Consider the following 20,460-nt stretch of genomic DNA (forward strand, 5'->3'; position numbering starts at 1 on the left):
TTTCATTCTGTATAATCCCCACGTCCCAGCTCCCTCATTAGCAGCTCCTTCTCAACAAGCCCCACATCCCCCTTAAAGTTCTCTGTATAATCTTCCATCCTACTTCCCCTTTGAATTCCTATATTTTAGCGCCCCCTGCACCCCCTTCCTTTTTTCATCTTCTCTGCCCCATGTAATCTCCAGTCTTTACCACAAGATCTTCTGGTTTATCCTATTTTTAATTTTTTCTGCTCCCATGCCCTCTCCTATTCTAGGTCCCCTCTTTAACCCTTCATCTCAGCTCCACATGATCTTTCTTAACACCCTCAGAATCTCCCATCTCAGTCTTACCCCCTCCCCCACTCCCCATTAAATCTCAACCTAGTGTCCCCGCTGTTCAGAGCAGGCAGGGCTGCGGAGGCGGCCTCCAGCGGAAGCCGACGCTTGAGCAGACACGGTGCCTGGTGCCTGGCGCCCACGTCACTGTCTCCCAGGCCCATCTGTGCTAGAGGGAATGGGGGTGGGGAGGGAGTAACCCTCCGGGTGAAGAGGGGGAAGGAATTCTTGGAGGGTTTGAGGAGAAAGAAAGGGCTAGAGCAGAGGTTCTCACTTCTCTTTCTTGGTCATTTTTTCAGAGACATATTTGGGACACCCATGAGGTCATGCAAACTGGATAGAGATGGAAACTGAGGATGGGAGAAAATCAGTATCTAGCCAGCAGAGCAGAGCAGAGTGTGAGAGAGGCCTAGGGGTCCTGAGGTCAGGTCTGCGTAGCACTACCTGTCTTCTTTCTAGTACTCACTCTGGGGATCCTAGGTGTAAAGGGGTGTGAAGTGTGTAGAAAGGAAAGGAAATGGGATAAGAGGAGGATGGAGAGGAGGTTGGGTTTGGGGGATGAGGAGAGGAGGGAGGGAAGATGGGATGAGGGGAATGAGGAGAAGAGGGGAGGAGGGATTGGGTAAGAGGTAAGGAGAAGGGGGAGTCGGGAACAAAGAATGGAAGGGATGGGAGATGGGGTGAGTAGCAAAAGGATGGGAAAGAGATGTGGGGTGAGGAAGAATGAGGAAGGGAAGGGAGGTGGGGTCACGAGGGAAAGGAATAGTGTGACATAGAGACGGGCAAGGTAGGATAAGGGGGCCTAGGACTGGTGCTGGCTCCTTAGATCTGGGGGCTCTTACTCCCCTGTCTCCAGACTCATGGGGGCCTGGTTTGTGGGTGGCTCTGCTTCCTCCTATTTCAGTTGTGTATTTTGCCTCCTCCAGTCTTGCCTGTGCCAACACGGAGGCAGAAAGTTTAGTCACTGGCCCTCAACCTGATCCCTGCAAATGCTTAAGTGTAGGTTTAGACCTTTGAGAGTACAGGGCTGTGCCTTCAAGTATTGGTGGCACAGACTCCATTGTCTGCTGGGCTCCCTGTTGCTGCCCTCTGTCCCACTGCCCTGGGTGTCAGGTGTGTGTGTAAGGAATGAGGGTGACACTTAGGGCAGAAGAATGCGGGCTCAGGAGGCAAGACTGTCGACCTTGTGAGGCACCTGTGCCTCATTTCCTTCGTAAAATGGGGATGTACAATAGCGGTACATCTTAGGGTTATTGTGGGGGTTAATTAAGGTAACTCATAATGCACCTAGTTCTGAGCTTGGCACATAGTTAACACTTACAAAGTTAACTATTACTCTGAATGTTCACAGATAATCTTGGTGTGTGGGTGCATCTGTAAATGTTTGATTCTGATTGGGAGTTATGTCTGTAATGTAATTTGTAAGAGTCTATCTGTGTAATTATTTTTGTGTGGTGGTGTGCCTGATTCTGTGTTATTTGCTGTAGGTATATGATTTTGTGTTAGTGTACACATGTGATTAAATGACTGTGTAGGCCTGTGTCTACATGGCAGAGTGGATGAAGTGTGGCTTCATGGCTGTTGTCACACTGACATCTTGTCTGCTGGTGTCTGCATGCATGTGTGATCATGTTAGTTGCAAACACCCCACTCACCCTCCCTCCCCATGGAGACATCTCCATGGAGACATAATCCTAGGTGTCCCTCATTTCCTCACCCTGAAGGAACCGGAACCTGGGGGCATGGGTTGGGGTGGGTACCAGTGAGGAGGTGTTTAGACAGGAGCACATGTTCCGTCCCCGACTGCCTATGGGAGGGGGAGCCTGCAATCTTGTACATATTCTGAAGGCTCCAGAGGAAGTGTTCCCCCTCCAGCTCATTCTCAGTTCCCTGTCTTGTCACCATGGCAGCAGTTGCCAGGGGCTCCCACGGTTACTAAGATCTGGATGTGGGAGGCTGCCAGGCACTGTTGCCAGTAGAAACAGAGAATCCTGGGGGAAAGGAAGGCTGGCTACTCCCACAACTGCTAGCTCTCTGCAGTGAGAGGGCTAGCCCTTTGACCTTTCCTGTCCCCAAGTTGTATGTATCATTTGTGACAGTACTAGAGTTGGTGGGGACATGCTTTAACAGGAAGCTATGACTGGAATACTGAGATCTACCTTCTGAGGAAAAGGAGCTCTAGCCTGAACATTACCATCTTTAAGTTTAGGAGGCCCTTAGAAATTAGTGACCTCCTCATTTTGTTCCCCATACCTTGTATTTCTCCCCTGGCAACATCTCTGCTTGATTTCTCCAGTGGCTGGTGCTTATTGCCTAATGCCTTCACCTGTATTGGAATGCTACGTTGACCTCATTACTCTGGATGCACACTGACTTCTTCGTGAGGTCAGTCTCTTAACATCTCACCTGGGTACATACTTCATGCTTGCACCTGAGCCCAGATTTCAGTCCCATTCTGAGTCCCAACTTTGGCCTCAGCCTGAGATACTGACCTTATTAGTCTTAGTCCTGAACTAGATAGTTCCCCACACCCAACCTCAGCCTAAGCCCTCCTCCTAGGCATGGATCAGCCCTCATCTTGATTACAGATATTTGAATTCATCTGAAGATTCCATTCTGATCCTGTATTATGACTAGACACTGAACAATGATCTAACCTCCCTGGTATTTGCCTGGCATCTCTCTGCTTGTGAACCTACACTGACTAGTACCATAAGGGTGAAAGAAGTCATTTCTTGCCTTGAGAGGGCAGTGCTAGGAATGACCGGCAGAGGGCGTGCAACATCAGGTTCTAGAGGCAAGCTTCCCAGAGCCAACCTGGGAAGGAGATATCAGGGGTATTGAGACCTTGGATCTTTTCTTTCAGGTCAAGACCCAGAGCTGCAGGCACAACAGATGGTCTAAAAGGTTGACCTAAATAAATTAAAGTTCCATCACTTCTCTGCCTTTTGGCCAAGATCAAGTGTAAATAAATTAAAGTTCCTAATCCAGTGATTTGGAGGTCATGTGGGTTCACGCAGTCCTGGATCTCCCTACAGCTCAGCAGGGCTCAGGGTTGGGCACTCCCTGAAGGTCCTTAACCATTTACTGGCATCATAGGTGTCAAAGTATCCCCCTTCCCTAACTCAATGCTTCTTTTTTTAAAAAAAGATATTTATTTATTTACTTATTTATTTTTAGAGGGGAAGGGAGAGAGAAAGAGAGAAACATTGATGTGTGAGAGATATATCGATCGGTTGTCTCTTGCACATCCCCAAGTAGGGACTTGGCCTGAAACCCAGGCATGTGCCCTGACTGGGAATCAGACCAGGGACCTTTTATTTCTCAGGCTGGTACTCAATACACTGACCCGCACCAGCCAGGGCCCAACTCAACCCTTCCATCATATGCTTATACAGCTTCACTACCTTCCCTGGTATCCAGTTATCTTTTGGTCCTATTGAGCCTCTACTCCACCTTTGGTCTTGGCTCTGTGCTTGAGGTCATGTCGACCTTATAGGTCCCATCTGCCAGGTATCAGCCTCTGCATCCCTCAAGTCTGCTTGCTCCTCCCTAGGGTGAATACGCCTCAGGCCTTCATGGGTTCTTCTGGTTCATTCTGTTCCAGGCACTAAGACCATGTTTCCCTGCTTGGTTTTGGGTTTACAAAGTCTGATTTAGCTTTTGCATTACCTGGCTTAGGTTTTTTTCCCCCTATTCTTTCTCCATTTTTTTTTCTCGAGATGTTTTCTGCGTGGTTTGTCTCCTCAGTCATTTTCCAAAGGACTCTGAGAAGCTGTAGGAATATGCAGGCACAGATTCAAGGCCCAGCTTTCTCTCCAATGTTGTGGAAAAGGACTGTACATCACAGGGCAGAGTGCTATGCTCCCCTATGCCACCTGGACAGAGCACCTGGCTTATTTTCTTCCTGGGGTGCCAGTGCAATTACAAATGAGCCAACCTGCTCCTTCTTCTGACTCTGAACTTGGTTCCCTGTAGCCTCATGTTACATCAATTTTTTGGTAGCCACCTCCAACTGTTCACCCATACCAACTGCAGACCACAATTTCTTTCCTTTCTAAGCTGCTAAATCACATCTCGTCCATTTGTACCTGTTATGATTTTGAAAGGAGTGTTATATTTACTTTAAAAGTAAAAATAATTGAAATAAGTTAATTTTAAAAATTGGCAATGCAGAGTTTCAGGGCAATTTCTGGGCTTGGAAACCTCTGTACTTGATATTTACTTAAAGGTGGGACGAGAAGGGACTGAAGTGCTCACTTTGGCAGCACATATAAGGGAGGACCCCAAAAACCCAGAATTTATTAAAAATTGTGTATTTATTTTTACATGTTTATACTTCAGTCACCTTCAGAGTACTCTCCATTTGATGCAATACACCTATCAAGACTCTTCCCCACTGCTCACAACAGTTTTTGAGATCATCGATTTTGATGCCTTTTAGTGCTTCTGATGTTTTTTGTTTCACCTCTTCCACATTGACAAAAGATGCTCAGGGCAAGATTGGGTGACTAGAGAGTGTGGGGCATGGGGATCATGCCATTTTTTGGTCAAAAATTGCTGAACACTTAGTGTGGTGTGGGCAGGTGCATTCATAAATCACCCATCATAAAATGGGCAAATATGTTGGAAGAGTTTCAAAAAAATTAACAAGCCAAATGCAGCTTCTCACAATAATGCCAGCTGGTACTGATGCAGATGGGTTCCTAGAACACTCACCTAGTGGGGGAAGGCTGTACTACCCGCCCTCCAGAAGATAATTCCAGGTTTTAAAAAATATTTTATTAATTTATCTTTAGAGAGGAAGGGAAGGAGAGAAGGAGAGAAATATCAATGTGTGGTTGCCTCTCATGAGTCCCCTGCTGGAAACTGGCCTGCAACCTAGGCATGTGCCCGGACTGGGAATCGAACCATGATTGTGTGGTTCACAGGCCCGCGCTCAATCCACTGAGCTACACCAGTCAGGGCTCCAGTTTTTTTTAATCCTTCTTTATATATTAAAATTGAAATGATACGGAGATTAACATGGCCCCTGTGTAAAGGATGACATGAAAACTTGTGAAGTATTCAATTTTTTTGATAAATATTAAAATATAAGAATGTAAAGTAGATGTATATATGAATAAATTAGTATACTACAAAAACAAAGAACAAAAAATAAAGAAGGACTGAAGATTCCTAGCAGGCTTCAGCACTGCTAGGACTTCAGCACTGTGGACAGAGGCCACTGGCAGTTCCACAGCTATGCCTGGGACTGTGGTTGCGTGGAAGATGATACACACACAACCTTCAGGTGGGGCCAGAAATCCATGCTGTTCACTCAGTACCTTACAGGGTATAAAGCTCTTCCCCCTTATCAAACTCATTCTGTCCTCACTCAACTATCAGCCCAGGAAGCAGACAGAAAAGGGATTATTTTCTTTTTTTTTAATTTTATTTTTTTAAATATATTTTATTGATTATGCTATTACAGTTGTCCCATTTCCCCCCTTCATTCCACTCTACCCTGCACACCCCTACCCCCATATTACCTTCCTTTAGTTCATGTCCATGTGTCATAAGTTCTTTAGCTTCTACATTTCCCACACCACTCTTGCCCTCCCCCACCATCTATGCTACTTATTCTCTGTACCTTCTCCCCTCTTTCCCTCCTCCCACTCTCCTGTTACTAACCCTCCATGTGATCTCCATTTCTGTGGCTCCACTCCTGATCTACCTGTCCACTTAATTTGCTTTTGTTTTAGGTGTGGTTGTTAATATCTGTGAGTTTGCTGTCCTTTCACTGTTCATCTTTTTTAACTCCTTTTTTTTTTAGATAAGTCCCTTTAACATTTCGTATAATAAGGGCTTGGTGATGATGAACTCCTTAACCTGACCTTATCTGTGAAGCACTTTATCTTCCCTTCCATTCTAAATGAAAGCTTTGCTGGATAGAGCAATCTTGGATGTAGGTCCTTGGCTTTCCTGACCCGGAATACTTCTTTCCAGCCCCTTCTTGCCTGTAAGATCTCTTTTGAGAAATCAGCAGACAGTCTGATGGGAACTCCTATGTAGGTGACTGTCCCATTTATCCCTTGCTGCTTCTAGAATTCTCTCCTTCATTTTAATCTTGACTAATGTAATTATGATGTGCCATGGTGTGTTCCTCCTTGGGTCCACCTTCTTTGGGACTCTCTGAGCTTCCTGGACTTCCTGGAAGTCTGTTTCCTTTGCCAGATTGGGGAAGTTCTTTTTTATTATTTGTTCAAATAAGGTTTCCACCCGTAACTGTTCCTCTTCCCCTTCTGGTACCCCTTTAAACGTTCGAATGTTGGAATGTTTAAAGATGTCTTGGGGGTTCCTAAGCCTCTCCTCATTTTTTTGAATTCTTGTTCCTTCATTTTCTGTTTGGTTGTTTCTTTCTTCCTTTTGGTCCACTCTATTGATTTGAGTCCCAGTTTTCTTTTTTTTTTTTTAATTTTTTTATTGATTATGCTGTTACAGTTGTTCTATTCCCCCCTTCATTCCCCTCCACCCTACCCCCCATCCCCACCATTACCCCCCCTTTAGTTTATGACCATGTGTCTCAAGTCCTTTAGATTCTATATTTCCCATGCTATTCTTGCCCCCCCATCTATTTTCTATCTACTGTCTATGCTACTTATTTTCTGTACCTTCTCCCCCCATCTCCTCCTCCCACTCCCCTGTTGCTAACCCTCCTTGAGATCTTCATTTCTATGTTTCCACTCCTGATCTAGCTGTCCTTTTAGTTTGCTTTTGTTTTAGGTGTGGTTGTTAATAACTGTGAGTTTGTTGTCCTTTCACTGTTCATGTTTCTTTAACTTCTTTTTCTTAGATAAGTCCCTTTAACATTTCATATAATAAGGGCTTGGTGATGATGAACTCCTTGAATTTGATCTTATCTGAGAAGCACCTTATCTGTCCTTCCATTCTAAATGAAAGCTTTGCTGGATAGAGCAATCTTGGTTGTAGGTCTTTAGATTTCATGACTTGGAATACCTCTTTCCAGCCCCTTCTTGCCTGTAAGGTCTCTTTTGAGAAATCAGCTGACAGTCTGATGGGAACTCCTTTGTAGGTGACTGTCCCCTTAGCTCTTGCTGCTTCTAGGATTCTCTCCTTCATTTTAATTTTGGCTAATGTAATGATGATGTGCCTTGGTGTGTTCCTTCTTGGGTCCAACTTCTTTGGGACTCTGAGCTTCATGGGTTTCCTGGAAGTCTATTTCCTTTGCCAGATTGGGGAAATTCTCCTTTATTATTTGTTCAAATAAGTTTTCCACTGGTGGCTGTTCCTTTCCCCCTTCTGGTACCCCTATAATTCGGATATTGGGGCATTTAAAGATGTCCTGGAGGTTCCTAAGACTCTCCTCAATTCTTGCTTCTTCACTCTTTTCTGTTTGGCCATTATTTGCTTTCTTCTGGTCCACTCCATTGATTTGAGTCCCAGTTTCCTTTTCATTGCTATTGGTGTCCTGTGCAATTCCATTCATTTCAATTAGTTTCGCCTTCAAATATTTGTCTAATTTGTGGCTATAATCAACCAGTTCTGGTAGGATCCTGATCACCAGTGTTTTAAACTGTGCGTCTGAGAGTTTTGCTATTTCTTCATCGCTTAGATCTATGGGCTCTGGAGCTTTGAGATCTTGCGACATTTTTGGTCTGTTCTGGCCCTTTAAGTGTGAGAAGCGGTGCCTTGGACTCTCAGGTCGCTGGGTTGTGACACTGTATGTGGGGGCATGGTCAGAGCGGGGAAATTGCGACCCCCTCTGCTGTTTCTCACAGCTGGGTGAGGATCAGCGTCTTAGGTGGTTCACCTGGGCCGGGCCACTCAGAGTCGCTGGGTTATGACGCTGTATGTGGAGGTGGGGTCAGAGCAGGGAAATGGTGGCGCCCTCCACTGCCACTTGCCGCGGGGACCCGCCTGGCTCCAGTCCAACCGCCCACTCCCTCACCTGTCCGCCCGCGCACAAATGCGCGACCACAGTCAACATGCAGCACCGCTTCCCCACTGTCTCCCCCGCGGTCGCTTGCCTGGTGGCTCACTCGGTCGCTCACTAGGTCCTACCCTGCGCCTGGATTCCGCGCGTCTGAGTCTGTCTGACCAAGTCCTCCTGTGCAACCCCGCTTCATCAGCTGCTGGTTTCACCCCTTACCGGTCAGGCTGAAGAATTTGTTGTTAACGGACTTCCGAAAAGTTCAGTTTTCCGTGTTCTGGCTGTGTTTTCTGTTGCTAATACTTAGTTGTCTCTAAACTTGGTTGTGTGAGAAGGCACGGCACATCCACCTATGCCTCCATCTTGGCAGAAGTCTCGAAAAGGGATTATTTTCTAGATTTTTACAGATGAGGAAACTGAGGTTTAGCCAAGTCAAACTTCAAGTAACCCTTTGGGTGGGGTGGGGCAGAAAACACATTACTCCATGTTTAATAAATGTAGCAGCCACTGTTTCCCTTGGAGCAATGAGTTTCCCTAGTGACAAAGAGGCGTGCACTTGAGCCAAAGTGGGAGAGGGTAAATGGACATCTGTGTGGAACCGAGGTTCCAGTGTCAAAGTCATTTTCACTGGGGGCCACATGAGCCTCGCGATTGCCTTCAAAGCCGAATGTAATTTTAGGACTGTATAAATGTAACTACTCCTTAATTAGAGGCAAGGAGCTTGGCACTGCCGCCAGGTAGAAACAAGGTGCCGGGTTGAATAAAACAAGCTGGAGGGCCGGATTCAGCCTGCGGTCCTTGTTGTTTGCCACCTGTGCTCAAGCTAGTCCCAGGAACAAGTGGCAGTTGGTAGAAGGAAGAGATCTGGGAGGGCCAGTCATGACTGCTGGATTGAGGGTGGGGACCTCTGTGGGTCATTAGGGCCCACAAAGGACCAAGCTGTTATGCCCCCTTTTCTGTGCCAATGCTTAGCTTCACTGAACCTGGAGACAAGGAGAAGGAAACCTGTAGGATGTTATTAAGATGCCTCCAAGCCTGATAGACCTCCATTGGAAAACTCTGGGGAGAGGTATGGAAGCCCTGGGAGTGAAAGGGATGAGTTGTGCAGGTGGCAAGAAATCCTGTGACGTGGCTATAGGCCTGGCTACTTATGTCTCTCTATTCCCAGTGAGTAGAAAGGGGGGCGGGGTGCTAGACCACGGAGCAGCCCATTCCTTGCGGTGTACTTTGAGAGGCAGTCATTGGTGTACTTTAGACAGAGGCCATTGGCTGTGCCTCCAGCTATTCCTAGAACTGTGGGTGGGTTAAGAACATGGGTACTGCAGCCAGACTACCAGGTTCCCCTGCTTCCTGGCTGTGCAACTGTATGATCTTGAGAAACTTTCATCCTCTCTTCTTCACTTTTCTCATCTGTAATACAAATCTCATAGGGATGCTTTGTAGATGAATTGATTACTTTATACAAAGCACTTAGAACTTCCCATAAAAATAAAAAATGTTAACAAGTATTCATATTGGGGGCCCCTTTAGGTTAGAGGTCAAGTTTCTGCATCTGAGCCACAGTCTAGAGATGCTTTCCTGCTACAGGTTCTGGTTTTGTTTTCTTCTAGGTAAAAGGGGTGAGTGGGGATTTTGTAGTCCTCCAAAAGCTTCTCCAGACTGTAGTGTACCCAACCCTATTATGTCACATTAAAACAACTAGCAAAAATGGGTAGGAAACTCAGACCAAGGAGGGCCCAGAAGACAAGGAGAAAACAAGCCAACTAGCTTCCCTACTTTGTAGTTCAGCTGGAACTGGGAAAAGAAGTGTCTCAATGGGCAATACACAGAAGACAGGCTTAGAGGCCTCACTTCTCCCTCAATTTCTCCCCAAATTGGCACCTCTTCAGTACCTCCATGTAACCCCCACCTCCTCCTACTCCCACCAACCATTAGATTCTTTGGCAGATCAGTACCAGGAAAGCTCTAGAAGGAGACACTATGTTCTTGGAGGCCACAGATTCTCTACTTTGACTGTCTTAGACTCAGACTCAGGAATTGGCTAATTATAGGAAATCACACAGAAACTCACCAGGTGCCTCAAACAACAGGAAACAGGAAGCTGAAACAGCATCACAATCTCTTTATTAGGGTTTCCACTATGCCCAGCCTTTGAGAGCATCGGCTCCTTCTGGAGTGAAGGCTGAGCCATGGGGAAGAGCATGCAGCTGGAATGATGGGAAGACAGGGCTTGGGCATGTTCCCCTCAGCTTACTGCCAAGTTACCTTCCTCAGAAAAGCACATAGGAAAGGCATGAGGGACCACAGGGCATTGGATCCTCCATTGTTATTGAGTACTCTCAGAACCCCCTCACAAGCCTGAGTTTGGCTGGAAGACAGAGCACAGGCCATCTGTTGAAGGAGGCTAAGCATGAAGTCCTGTGTTTCAACACAAATGGAAAGGCCTTGCTTCTTATACCTTGTTCATAGTTGTGGTCACACCAACCCATTCTAGACACATTGCAATTTGGGTTCTTAGTCACTGGCCCAGACCAGACCTGATACCCTCTCTATGATCCGGCATATCAGGGTATGCGGCCCAGAGGGAAGATTTTCCTCAGTGCTAGTTGAGTCTAATGGAAATTTTTTTCTTTCCAGATTGCCAAAAGCAGTGGTAGCGGTAAAGCAACAATGGGGAAAGTGCCCAGTCCTACCCCACTCTAGGGCTGACAGGAACGGGCATGGTGCATTAATATCCCCCACTCAGCAGGATCTCTGTTGTCTGGGCTACAAGCAGGGACCCAGAGAGACCTTGGGCCAATTCAAATTCAGCGGCATGGAGTAGTAATTTTATTCCACTGTAATAAAGGGTAAAAAGGGGTTATAGTTACAGGTGCTGCCAGGATGTCCTGAAATTCTGGCATCAAGGTTGTTCTGCCTTTTAGTGACAAGTATATATCCCTTTACTCTGCTGGTTGGAACAGGACATGCTTGCAGGGTCACTAGAACCTGTTTACAGCCCTACCTGGAGGTTACTCTTGGCTCTGGGGTGGTCAGGGCTAACCCAGGCAGCTTCTGCTAAGCTTCCTTCTTGGCTTTAGGCCTTTCTGGCACTACTCTTATTGAAGCTGAGACCTGCAATTGTTGAGGTTATGCTTCGGGCTGAGAGGCCTAGGCACCATCCTGGGCTGACCCGCCAGTGAGGTGCCCTCTTCCCAGGCAGTTTGATTCTGTGCTTCCCATATTAGTGATAGGAATGGGGGAATCCCCAGATTTGGCCACTGAAACAAGGCCAGGGTGACATCCCTCAGGGAGCACCAGGGCTAGAAAGGCCAGTGCCAACCCTGCAGCCCCAGTCACTTGAGCTGAGGGCAGGAAGAGGCAATGTGCTCATGGCTTTGGTTGACCTCAAAGGAAGAGCACTTGAAAGGGAGTCAGTACCTAGGAGTAAGCAAACAGCTCCATCCCTGGGATCCAAAGGGGCCATTGCTCAAAAGTGCAGAGCCTGCATCTGTTGGGGAAGGCTGGTCTTAGGAGAGGAAGCTACTGGGGAGACCTAAAGAGGTTATGAAGCCATAGCTCCTGCCTCAGCTGACTCTGTTGCTGCAGCTTCACTGAGTTACCCGTTTTTAAATTTGAGAGTGGGGAAGAGGACTGCTGGGGGAAACACAGGCTTAGGGCAGATGGTCTTCAGAGGAGCATATTTATAACCCCAGCCTGTCTTGGTTGAGGGATGGGGTGGGTGGTGCCTGGGAAAAGCACTGATCTCAAGAAGACAAGACTGAAACATTTTCTCCTACCCTTATTAGATAGAGTCAGACACTAATTTCTGTGCTTGGCAGAATTTCAGATACTCATAGTTATGGAAGGGTATGAAAAGGAGGAGAGCTGAGCTCACTAGGTTTATGAAAGTTTGAACGTCTCCTGGACAGGGGGTTGGGGTGGGTCTTCCACACTCTGAACTGGGGGAGGTATGGAACCTCTCCTGTGGTAAAAAGTTAGATGCCTACGGAGAAGGTGGTTGCTTTTCTGCCTTCTAGGACTCTCTTGGACTGGGGACTCTATCCTTTGCAGGGATGGGGAGCAGTGTCCTCTGGACCCTCTGCAGCATACCCCTACCAGGGAAGCTTGGTGTCCTGGAATAGGCAGAGGTGGCCCCAAATGGGCCTGATCTTGTTGTGGAAGAACTCTGGGGGCCCACTTTGTCAGGCCCTGGGATCCGCTAGCTTGATCTGGCACATGGTCTTTCACCACTCACCCACAGAAAGCTAGAAGCTGCAGCTCCAGAGAGGTAGGCATCTCCTTGATCTGTGAAGGACAGGAAATGAGAAGGTGGACTTCCAGTCCCTGTGACTGAGACGAGGCAGGAGAAAAAAGCTGTTCAGCCCTAAAAGTCCACAGCTTGTCTTTACTCAAAATGACCTGTTCATAAGATCAAGCAGCTGAAGGCCATTGATGCAAAAAGTGATTTCCCAGGACAGTGAGCAAGAGGCCCTGTGCTTAATGTGCTTTAATCTCAGGCCAGGCTGCTTCAGATGCAGTCCTTGCACCTGAGTCATGTGCTTCCTTGCTTTTTTGGGGCTGGACTGAGTAACAACCCCTCCTACTGATCAGTCCTGAGTATGGATAAGGAATATTTACCAGAAGCTGTGTTTTGAAATGTTCAGGATCATATACATGAACCCAGATCAATCTTCTGTCTGCTTCATTTCAGTCCTAAGTAATCCAACTCCAGAAGCTTTTCACTGCTTCCAGTTCAAGCAGTTTCTGCAGGAGGAGACCATATACCACACTCCTGGTTGTAGCTCCCCCTTCTTCTGAGCTGGATGCTGCTGCTTCTGGAAGTATCCTATTTAGTGCTAGTTACTTCAGCAATGGGGATATGTTAGCTTCTGTATGACTGAACTAACACCCTCTCAAGTAACTCTTGGTAGTCAGATGTAGCTAAACCTGCCATTAGGTTGGAAACAAAAACCTGAACCCAAGGGCCCACCCGAGGGCTGATCCACAGCAGGCACTGACTTGAGGACTAGAGAACTTAGGATAGCTGGGACTTAGAGGCCAGGTATGGTGGCCTGGTGGCAGCCCCTGCGTATCCCCAAAGTCCTCCCATTCTAGGCCCAGGCCTTAGTCTGGTGGGGAGGAATATGTAGTTAATACTGGGGAGAAGTAGCAACTGAGGCCTTATCTCAGTGATGAAGAGAGGGGAAAATTGATGCCTTCTGTGAGGCTTTGCTGGGACTTTATCTGCTTAACAGACCTGAGAAGTCAATTCTCTTCTCAGCTTCTGCCACTTATCCTCATTTCCAGGGTGATGGAAAGGAGTCCCTGCTCAGGGCTTCTGAGGAGCTCCAGAAGAGGCTGGCTCCGTTCTCTGTATAATGCACACTTTTCTAGGTCTACAATTGAGCTGAACTGAAAGGATAGAAAAGATGGGCCTTCTCCTGTTCTCTTCCATCCTGATCTTGTCCTCTTTGGAGCCCAGGCTACAGGGCTCCATGGTAGCTGACTTGGGTGAAGCATCTAACACACAAGGCTGTAACTCCTGCCATCAGACTGGTTCCATTTAGGCCCCTTGGACTGTAGGCCATGAGCTCACATCTGAAAAACAAGGGCCAGGATGGCTCACTTTGGTTTTTGATTGTTCTTCTAAAGACTTTGACTTAAATGTCCTGGCTGAGAGGTTCTAGTCTTCTGGGTCCCTGGCAAGGACTACCTCCCCCTTTTCTAATTAGGATTCCACAGACTAGTCATCTTCTCTGTTACCAGGAAGTGAAATTTAAATAAATAACGGGCTGAAGTGCTGTGGTGGTGTTTAACCATTTTCCCACCCCAGCACATCTGAGGGATATAATACACACCTACTGAAACAGTGGCTCACCACAGAAGGGATTTTCAATGGGGGAACATGGAACCTGTATTTCCAGGAGCACATGTGAATCTGATATGCCCCTAATTAGGAATCACTTGGTCAGGGCCTTATTTAATGGAATTGGAACTGGCCAATAGAATAGGGTGAGTCAGGACCCCCTCATCTATACTAGTGGGTTCTCAAAAGAACTTCAGACATTTTTAAACCAGAAGAACCAGGTCTCTGAAGATGTGGACAGCTAGGAGTGTACGTGTGTGTGTGCACATATCCATGTGCCATGGCAGGTCCAGTGTACCATGTGAAGGTGGGGGGTATGTTTCCAGGACTGGGTGCTGCCATAGCTCCCAGGGCTTCTCCCTGTGGTAATGCATTTACTGCCTCTGTTGTGAGGTGAATGGTGGTTTCAGTGCCATAAAGTTTGGAGACAAACTGAGATGCCGGCAGTGCTCCATCCTCGTAAGTCTCTACCGAGGGCTGGTAGGGGAAAGAGAGAACGAAAAAGGAGAGAAAGCCACTGTCCCTGAATTGAATTTCTCTGCTCCATGCTATCCAGGGGGTTTCAGGTGAATGGCTGCACTGTTTGGGCGAGCAGCCAAGATGTAGATGACATTCTCCCGCAGGAAGGTAGGCCAGTCCACAGACCTGGAGTGGAATCAAAGCACAGGTTTGTGAGGATGGTTTGTTCTGGGCCGAGCCCAGAAGCTGAAGAGACCTGATCCAGTGTCAGCAGGGCTTGAGTTGGACAAAAAAGTCAGGGAATCCCTGGAAGCCCGACATGGTTATGGCCAGCTGTCCTTCCAAGGTGACAGACCAGCTTGCTGGCCCTATGGATCTGGGGTCAAATGTGCACTACGGGAGCCTGCTCTCTGGGTGGGCACTTGCTGGGGTGTTTTTGGTCTTTGTTTTTTCTGGATCTTTTAAGTTGCCAGATAAAAGATTTTATTTATTTTTAGAGAGCGGGGAAAGGAGGGAAAAAGAGAGAGAAAAAAAAACACTAATGTGTGGTTGCCACTCACGTGCCCCCTACTGAGGATCTGGCCTGCAACCCAGGCATGTGCCCTGACTGGGAATTAAACTGGTGACCCTTTGGTTCACAGGCTGGCACAGGCTGAGCCACACCAGCCAGGGCTGGCACTTGCTGTTTTGAGGTGGCCATAGGTAACGCCCTGTCTTACTTGTGTGTGTTGGGAGGTCAGAGGAGCAGATGGCCAGACGAGGAGGTCCCACTCACCTGGACTCATGCTCTGTGGGCAGCAGGGCCTTGTCCTGACTCTTGCTGCTGCTGCTGGCTGGGCTGCTGTCTGCTATGGGACCCACATGGCTGATGCTGTTGGGCACAAGGATGTGGACATGCAGTTAGGAGTAGGACAGTGAAAGACCCGGCCCCCTCCCAAACTCCAGTGAACCCATGTCTCTAGATGATGTGCGTGTCTAGGCTTTCTGACACGGGGCGACAGTGTGGAGTAGAGGCTGCCCAACGCCTCAGCCAACAGGAGTCACTGCCTCGTCTAATACATAGGAGGATCCTCGCCTGGCTGTTAGCAGGAAAAACAGAGAGTATCTTTCATATTTAGAGGCATGTGGCATGGAAAAAGGAGGCAGGTACATGAGTGGGGGCAGGGATTGGTAGGCACAGACCTGACACTGGAGGAAGGAGCCTCTGGGAGGTGTTTGCAGAACCAAGAGTGCTGTGCACGGCGGCACTCTGCCTCACTGATGGTGCTCCCATGGCCCCATGCCAGGAAGGTGGCTCGGGCTCGCTCCCGCTCCTTGACAGTCAGAAGTCTTAAAAGAGAGTTCTGGGGAAGAAGAGACAAGATCTTGGAGGGGAAAATATTTTGTAAACTGTCAGCCACAGAGAATTTTACCTCCGTTAACACTTCTGCAACCTCCGTTTGAAGCTGCCCAGAGCCTTTCTTGTAGCACCATTTGTTGTGGTGTCCAGTGCACACCAGTCTTCCCTGGGTAGTTTACCAGCCTAGGCACTGAGTCATCTGTCATTGGATGGAACCTGAGCTCTTTTCTGGTACTGGTTCCTGCTCAGGGAGTACCCAGTGCTCCACCAACCTGCCCGGCATGCTCCCAGGTGTCTGTCACCCAGCATCCCATAGACATTCACCCCAGCTGGCCTTTACCTGGGGACGCAATTGCTGCAGGAGTAGGAGAGACTCATGGGACAAGAAGTCAGGCCACTCTATGTGTCCTCGATGATCAGGGTCCAGGGCTGCAAACTGGCGGGCTGCCTGCTCCTCTTGCTCCTGGCTTAGAGCCCTGTCACTGTCCCCCCGCTTTGCTGCTTGGTGGCGGTAGCGCAGGAAGTCCTCCCATGTCAGGGAGCAATCTAGGGGGGATGCACCACATGCTGCCATGCCCACTCCTTCCTCAGCCTATGGGGCCCTCCACTCCACCCTCTAGGGTACCCACTAGAGCCCCTTCATCCACAGTTCTTGCAGAGTCTTTGTCTCTAACAACCAGGACAACTCAGGCATGGGTGCCCCTGCTGGCCAACAGCTTGGGAACAGGGACCTTTTTACCCTTTACCCCTCAAATTCCAGGATACTCCTTTCATCCTAGAAGGTATGATGGGGAAATCTGCCTAGCACCTCTCCATCCAACAGTACCATCCAGCCTTACCAGGGATGACTTTACATTGCTGAAAGGTCTCCGTGAGGCTATACATTTCCTCCTCAGTTAGCAGCAAGTTGAGGTTATCCTGGGGGTGGAGGGTGAGAAAAGCTGTGTCAGTGGTCACACAGTCCAAAGAAAGGCCAAAGATCAAGAGAAATGGAAACAGTATCTGAATTGAAAGGCAATTCTGAGATCACCTAATCCTAGCCACTCATTCATAACTGAGGAGACTGAAGCCCCAGAAGGGGAAAGGACTTGCTTCAATCTGCTCAACTGTGGGGCAGAATCTCCCCCAGAACCCAAGTATCCTGACTCCGGTCCTGAGTCCCTTTTACTAAAATAGTGGTTTTAAAATTATTTTTTTGAGATACCCTTGGGTATCTTGAAGTGCTTTAGGAAGCTGCTGCAAGGAAGAAAGGGGTCTAGTAAGTGGGTAGGGTTGTGAATCCCTGGCCCCGTTAACCAGAGCCGCTACATCTTTATCCACTTTATGGATTTGCTTTCTGTGTTAGACTGTGCTTGAGGAGTTATTTTAGTGAAAAATAATTTCAACTGTAACTCTGCTCTTAGTGGGTTGTTGTTTCACTTTAAATTACTCCAGAGTGGTTTTGAAAGAGACGCAATCACGACAAAGTTCCAAAACCAAATGAGGTTTATTTGTGGTGCCATAGATGGTTTTTGTTTGTTTTGTTTTCTTATCCTTACCTGAGGACATTTTTTTTCATTGCTCTTTGAGAGAGAGAGGGAGAGAGAAACATGGATGTGAGAGATAAGCATCGACTGGTTATCTCCTGTAGGGGACCAGACCAGGGATTAAACCCACTACCTAGGTATTTGCCCTGACCGGGTACTGAACCCACAACCCTTCAGTTATGGGACAATGCCCCACCCAACTGAGCCACACCAGCCAGGGTGAGAAGTTTTACCTCCAAAAGAGTGCTAATAGGTTATTTTGTTAACATTAATTCACAATCTTTAAAATATCTAAGGTTCTTTCTAGTAGGTTATTTCCCCCCCTAAAATAGCAGCAAAGAACAGGAGCAGACACATTTCATGAATATTCACTTGTGGATTTCATAAGGAACTCAGACCATTCCTTCAATAACAACTTTTGAGGACTTGTATATGTTGTGCACAATGATGTGTGAGATGTTTGCTGTGGCTGGGGTGTCGAGTACACATGTGGAGGAAGAGCAAGAAGGAATGATAAAAGGGAGGTGAGGCAAGCAGAAGCCTGACTGTGAGGAGCCTCAAATGCCCTATAATAAGCCCCTCAAATTGGGCCTTTGTCCTGAGAATGAGGGGAGTCCCTGAAGGGTGTTTCAGTGTGGAGTGCCACGGTGAGATCCTTGGCTGCTGTGTGGAAAATGGATTAAAGGGGCAAAGTCTGGGGGCATGAACAGCAGTTAGGGGGCTGTTGCAACAGTGTAGATGAGAAAAGATGGGTAACCAAGACATGAGAACAGAAAAGAGGGGAGAGATTTGAGGGATGTTAGGAGGTAGAATCACTAGGACCTGTTAACTTACTAGGGGGATGACGAAGGAGAGAAATGAGTTGGGATTGGTAACTGGGGGGTGAGGTCAGGTGGTATTCAGCTTTTGGGAGAAAGATAAGCTCACTGAGAGGCATGTCAAATAAGAAGTATGTGTGAAGCACAGAGATGAATATAAGTACAAGAGACAAAGACAATTTAGATCTGGACACACAGATTTGAAAATCATCAGTTAGATGGTAGCTAGAGGCCAGGGATATTGCTAAAAATCCTATAATGCACACAGCCCCCACAACAAAGAATTATGATGCCCTAAATGTCAATAGTACTGAGGTAGAGAAATCCTGTCCTAGCTGTAGAGCCCTTATGTCTGCTACTGGAAAACTCTTTAGGTCACTGCCTAGCAACTAGTGTTCCAAGACTGGGCCTCCAGAAAAAATGCCATGTCCCCTGTGTTGCAGCAGCCCACTGTCCCTGCAGTCCAAGCTCACACAGTAGTGGCAGCTCCAGCCTGTTTCTGTGTGTGCCATCTCCGTCACCTCTGCTGTACCGTCTCCTTGAACGTAGCCCATGCGACGCAGGCAGCCATCATGAAAAACCCTGTTGCAGACCCTGCATGGGAAGAGGCTCTCGGCTGTCCAGACCTCACAGACATCACACATCTCATCGTTGACAACCTGGGGAAAGATGGCAGGAACGAACAGGGATGTGTAAGTACAGGCAGCATGATCCTATGGCCACCAAGCACAGAGCTGCCCACATAGGGCTGGATCTCCCTGGAGCAGCCTAGACAAACAGCTTCAACTAAAGCCAAGGTTAAGGCACTATTTCCTGTCTTGTCTCTCTGGAAGGCAAGAACCAGCAGGTTTTTCCAGCTGCTCAGGCCTCTGTGACCATGTTTCTGAACAGAAATGCTACTATCATTTTGGGAAAAAATAATCTGTTTTGAGAGACTGTTGCAGGCATTGTTGAACACTTAGCATCCTGGTTTTCTTCGCACCAAATACCAGTGGCAACTCCTATAGTTATTGTGACCTCCCGAAAGTCTCCCCACCTGACAGATTTCCAAATGCTCCCTACAAGGGGTAGTACTACCCTTAGGTGGGAAAGCTGGCAGAAGACCTGCCATGTCTCATTCCTTGTCACCTACTGCCTCAAGTCTTTTACTAAGACTAATCCAGAATGTAACTAACATTGTTATTCTTGTGAAAGAAACACAAAGATTGTTCTGAAGTCAACTCTATCTTTCTGGTTTTGAGTCTCACTTTAACCATTACCAGGCCTCCCTGTCCTGCTGCCTGCTCCTCATGTCTAAAGTGAGGAATCTGCCCTGGCTGGTGTGGCTCAGTGGACTGAGCACAGGCCTGTGAACCAAAGGGTCGCTGGTTGAATTCCCAGTCACAGCACAGGCCTGCATTGCAGGCCAGGTCCCCAATGGGGGGGGGCACATGAGAGGCAACCACATATTGATATTTCTCTCCCTCTTTCTCCTACCCTTTCCCTCTCTCTAAAAATAAATAAAATCTTTTTTCAAAGTTAAAAAAATTTAAAATGAGGAATCTGCCCTAACTGGACACTCACAGGCTCTCTGGGCTCCAAGCAGATATCTGGAGGCTTGTCATCATCCAGCTTCCGGGTGGGGCGGACGAAGGCAGGGGGTGTGAAACGGCTGTTCCTGTCAAACTCCTCAGGCTCTACTCCACGCCCATCACGGAGCCTCTCCCAGGCTGCACGGTTGATGCTGCTCTCTTCTTGGAGCACTGGGATGCTTGCTTCCGCTTCTTTCTCCTCCTGCACCTCCTGCACAGAGCCCTCTATAGTGCCATGGGACCCTGGAAGCTCACCTGTGCGTCGAATGGAAGGCCTGTCCCGTAGCCCATCCTTGAAGGCAGACACAGCCAGGCTCACCTTCTGCACCTGCTCCACTGTCTGCCGCTTGGACATCAACACCCCCATGGCTCTGTGAACTAAAAGCAGAGGGGCCAAGACTCAGCCAATGGCTGACCATGTTGAGCCAATCAGTTTCAAGAAACTACCTAAGTGACACTATTACAGTTTTTCTCATTCTAAAATTCAGTAGTGGTGAGATGGAGAGAGTAATTGTTAAGGAATCAGAAGACCTTGGTTCTACTTCTTATTGGCCTTGTGGCTTTGGTTTCCCCATCTATGAAATGAGGGCTATCTGCTCAGCACACTTCATAGGGCTGTCATGAAGATGACATTCATTCATGAGATTAACA

The 20,460-nt window shown here is 47.7% G+C and overlaps 1 protein-coding gene and 2 pseudogenes across 8 annotated transcripts in view; 1 reads left to right on the plus strand and 2 right to left on the minus strand.

The window, feature by feature from the left end:
- Positions 1–4,035: 4,035 nt before the first annotated feature.
- LOC119053869 (uncharacterized) lies at positions 4,036–4,227 on the minus strand (annotated as a pseudogene).
- Positions 4,228–5,296: 1,069 nt separating this feature from the next.
- On the plus strand, positions 5,297–5,393 carry LOC119053868 (uncharacterized; annotated as a pseudogene).
- Positions 5,394–10,355: 4,962 nt separating this feature from the next.
- Positions 10,356–20,460, minus strand: part of PHF24 (PHD finger protein 24) — a 205,117-nt gene continuing 195,012 nt past the window's right edge. For 7 of the 8 annotated variants that reach the window (XM_053656464.1, XM_053656463.1, XM_053656465.1 and 4 more), the window contains 7 exons: positions 19,802–20,187; positions 18,712–18,897; positions 16,734–16,812; positions 16,235–16,440; positions 15,738–15,898; positions 15,331–15,426; positions 10,356–14,741 (listed from right to left, as the gene is read on the minus strand). In XM_053656464.1, coding sequence (XP_053512439.1) covers positions 14,645–14,741; positions 15,331–15,426; positions 15,738–15,898; positions 16,235–16,440; positions 16,734–16,812; positions 18,712–18,897; positions 19,802–20,176 — 1,200 coding nt within the window. In that variant the 5' untranslated portion in view covers positions 20,177–20,187 and the 3' untranslated portion in view covers positions 10,356–14,644. The remainder of the gene's footprint in view (positions 14,742–15,330; positions 15,427–15,737; positions 15,899–16,234; positions 16,441–16,733; positions 16,813–18,711; positions 18,898–19,801; positions 20,188–20,460) is intronic. The other variant, XM_053656468.1, reaches the window with a different exon arrangement.

This window comes from Artibeus jamaicensis, unplaced genomic scaffold (genome assembly GCF_021234435.1).
Source record: "Artibeus jamaicensis isolate MK-2021 breed Jamaican fruit bat unplaced genomic scaffold, CSHL_Jam_final scaffold_1964, whole genome shotgun sequence".
Classification (NCBI taxonomy): domain Eukaryota; kingdom Metazoa; phylum Chordata; class Mammalia; order Chiroptera; family Phyllostomidae; genus Artibeus; species Artibeus jamaicensis.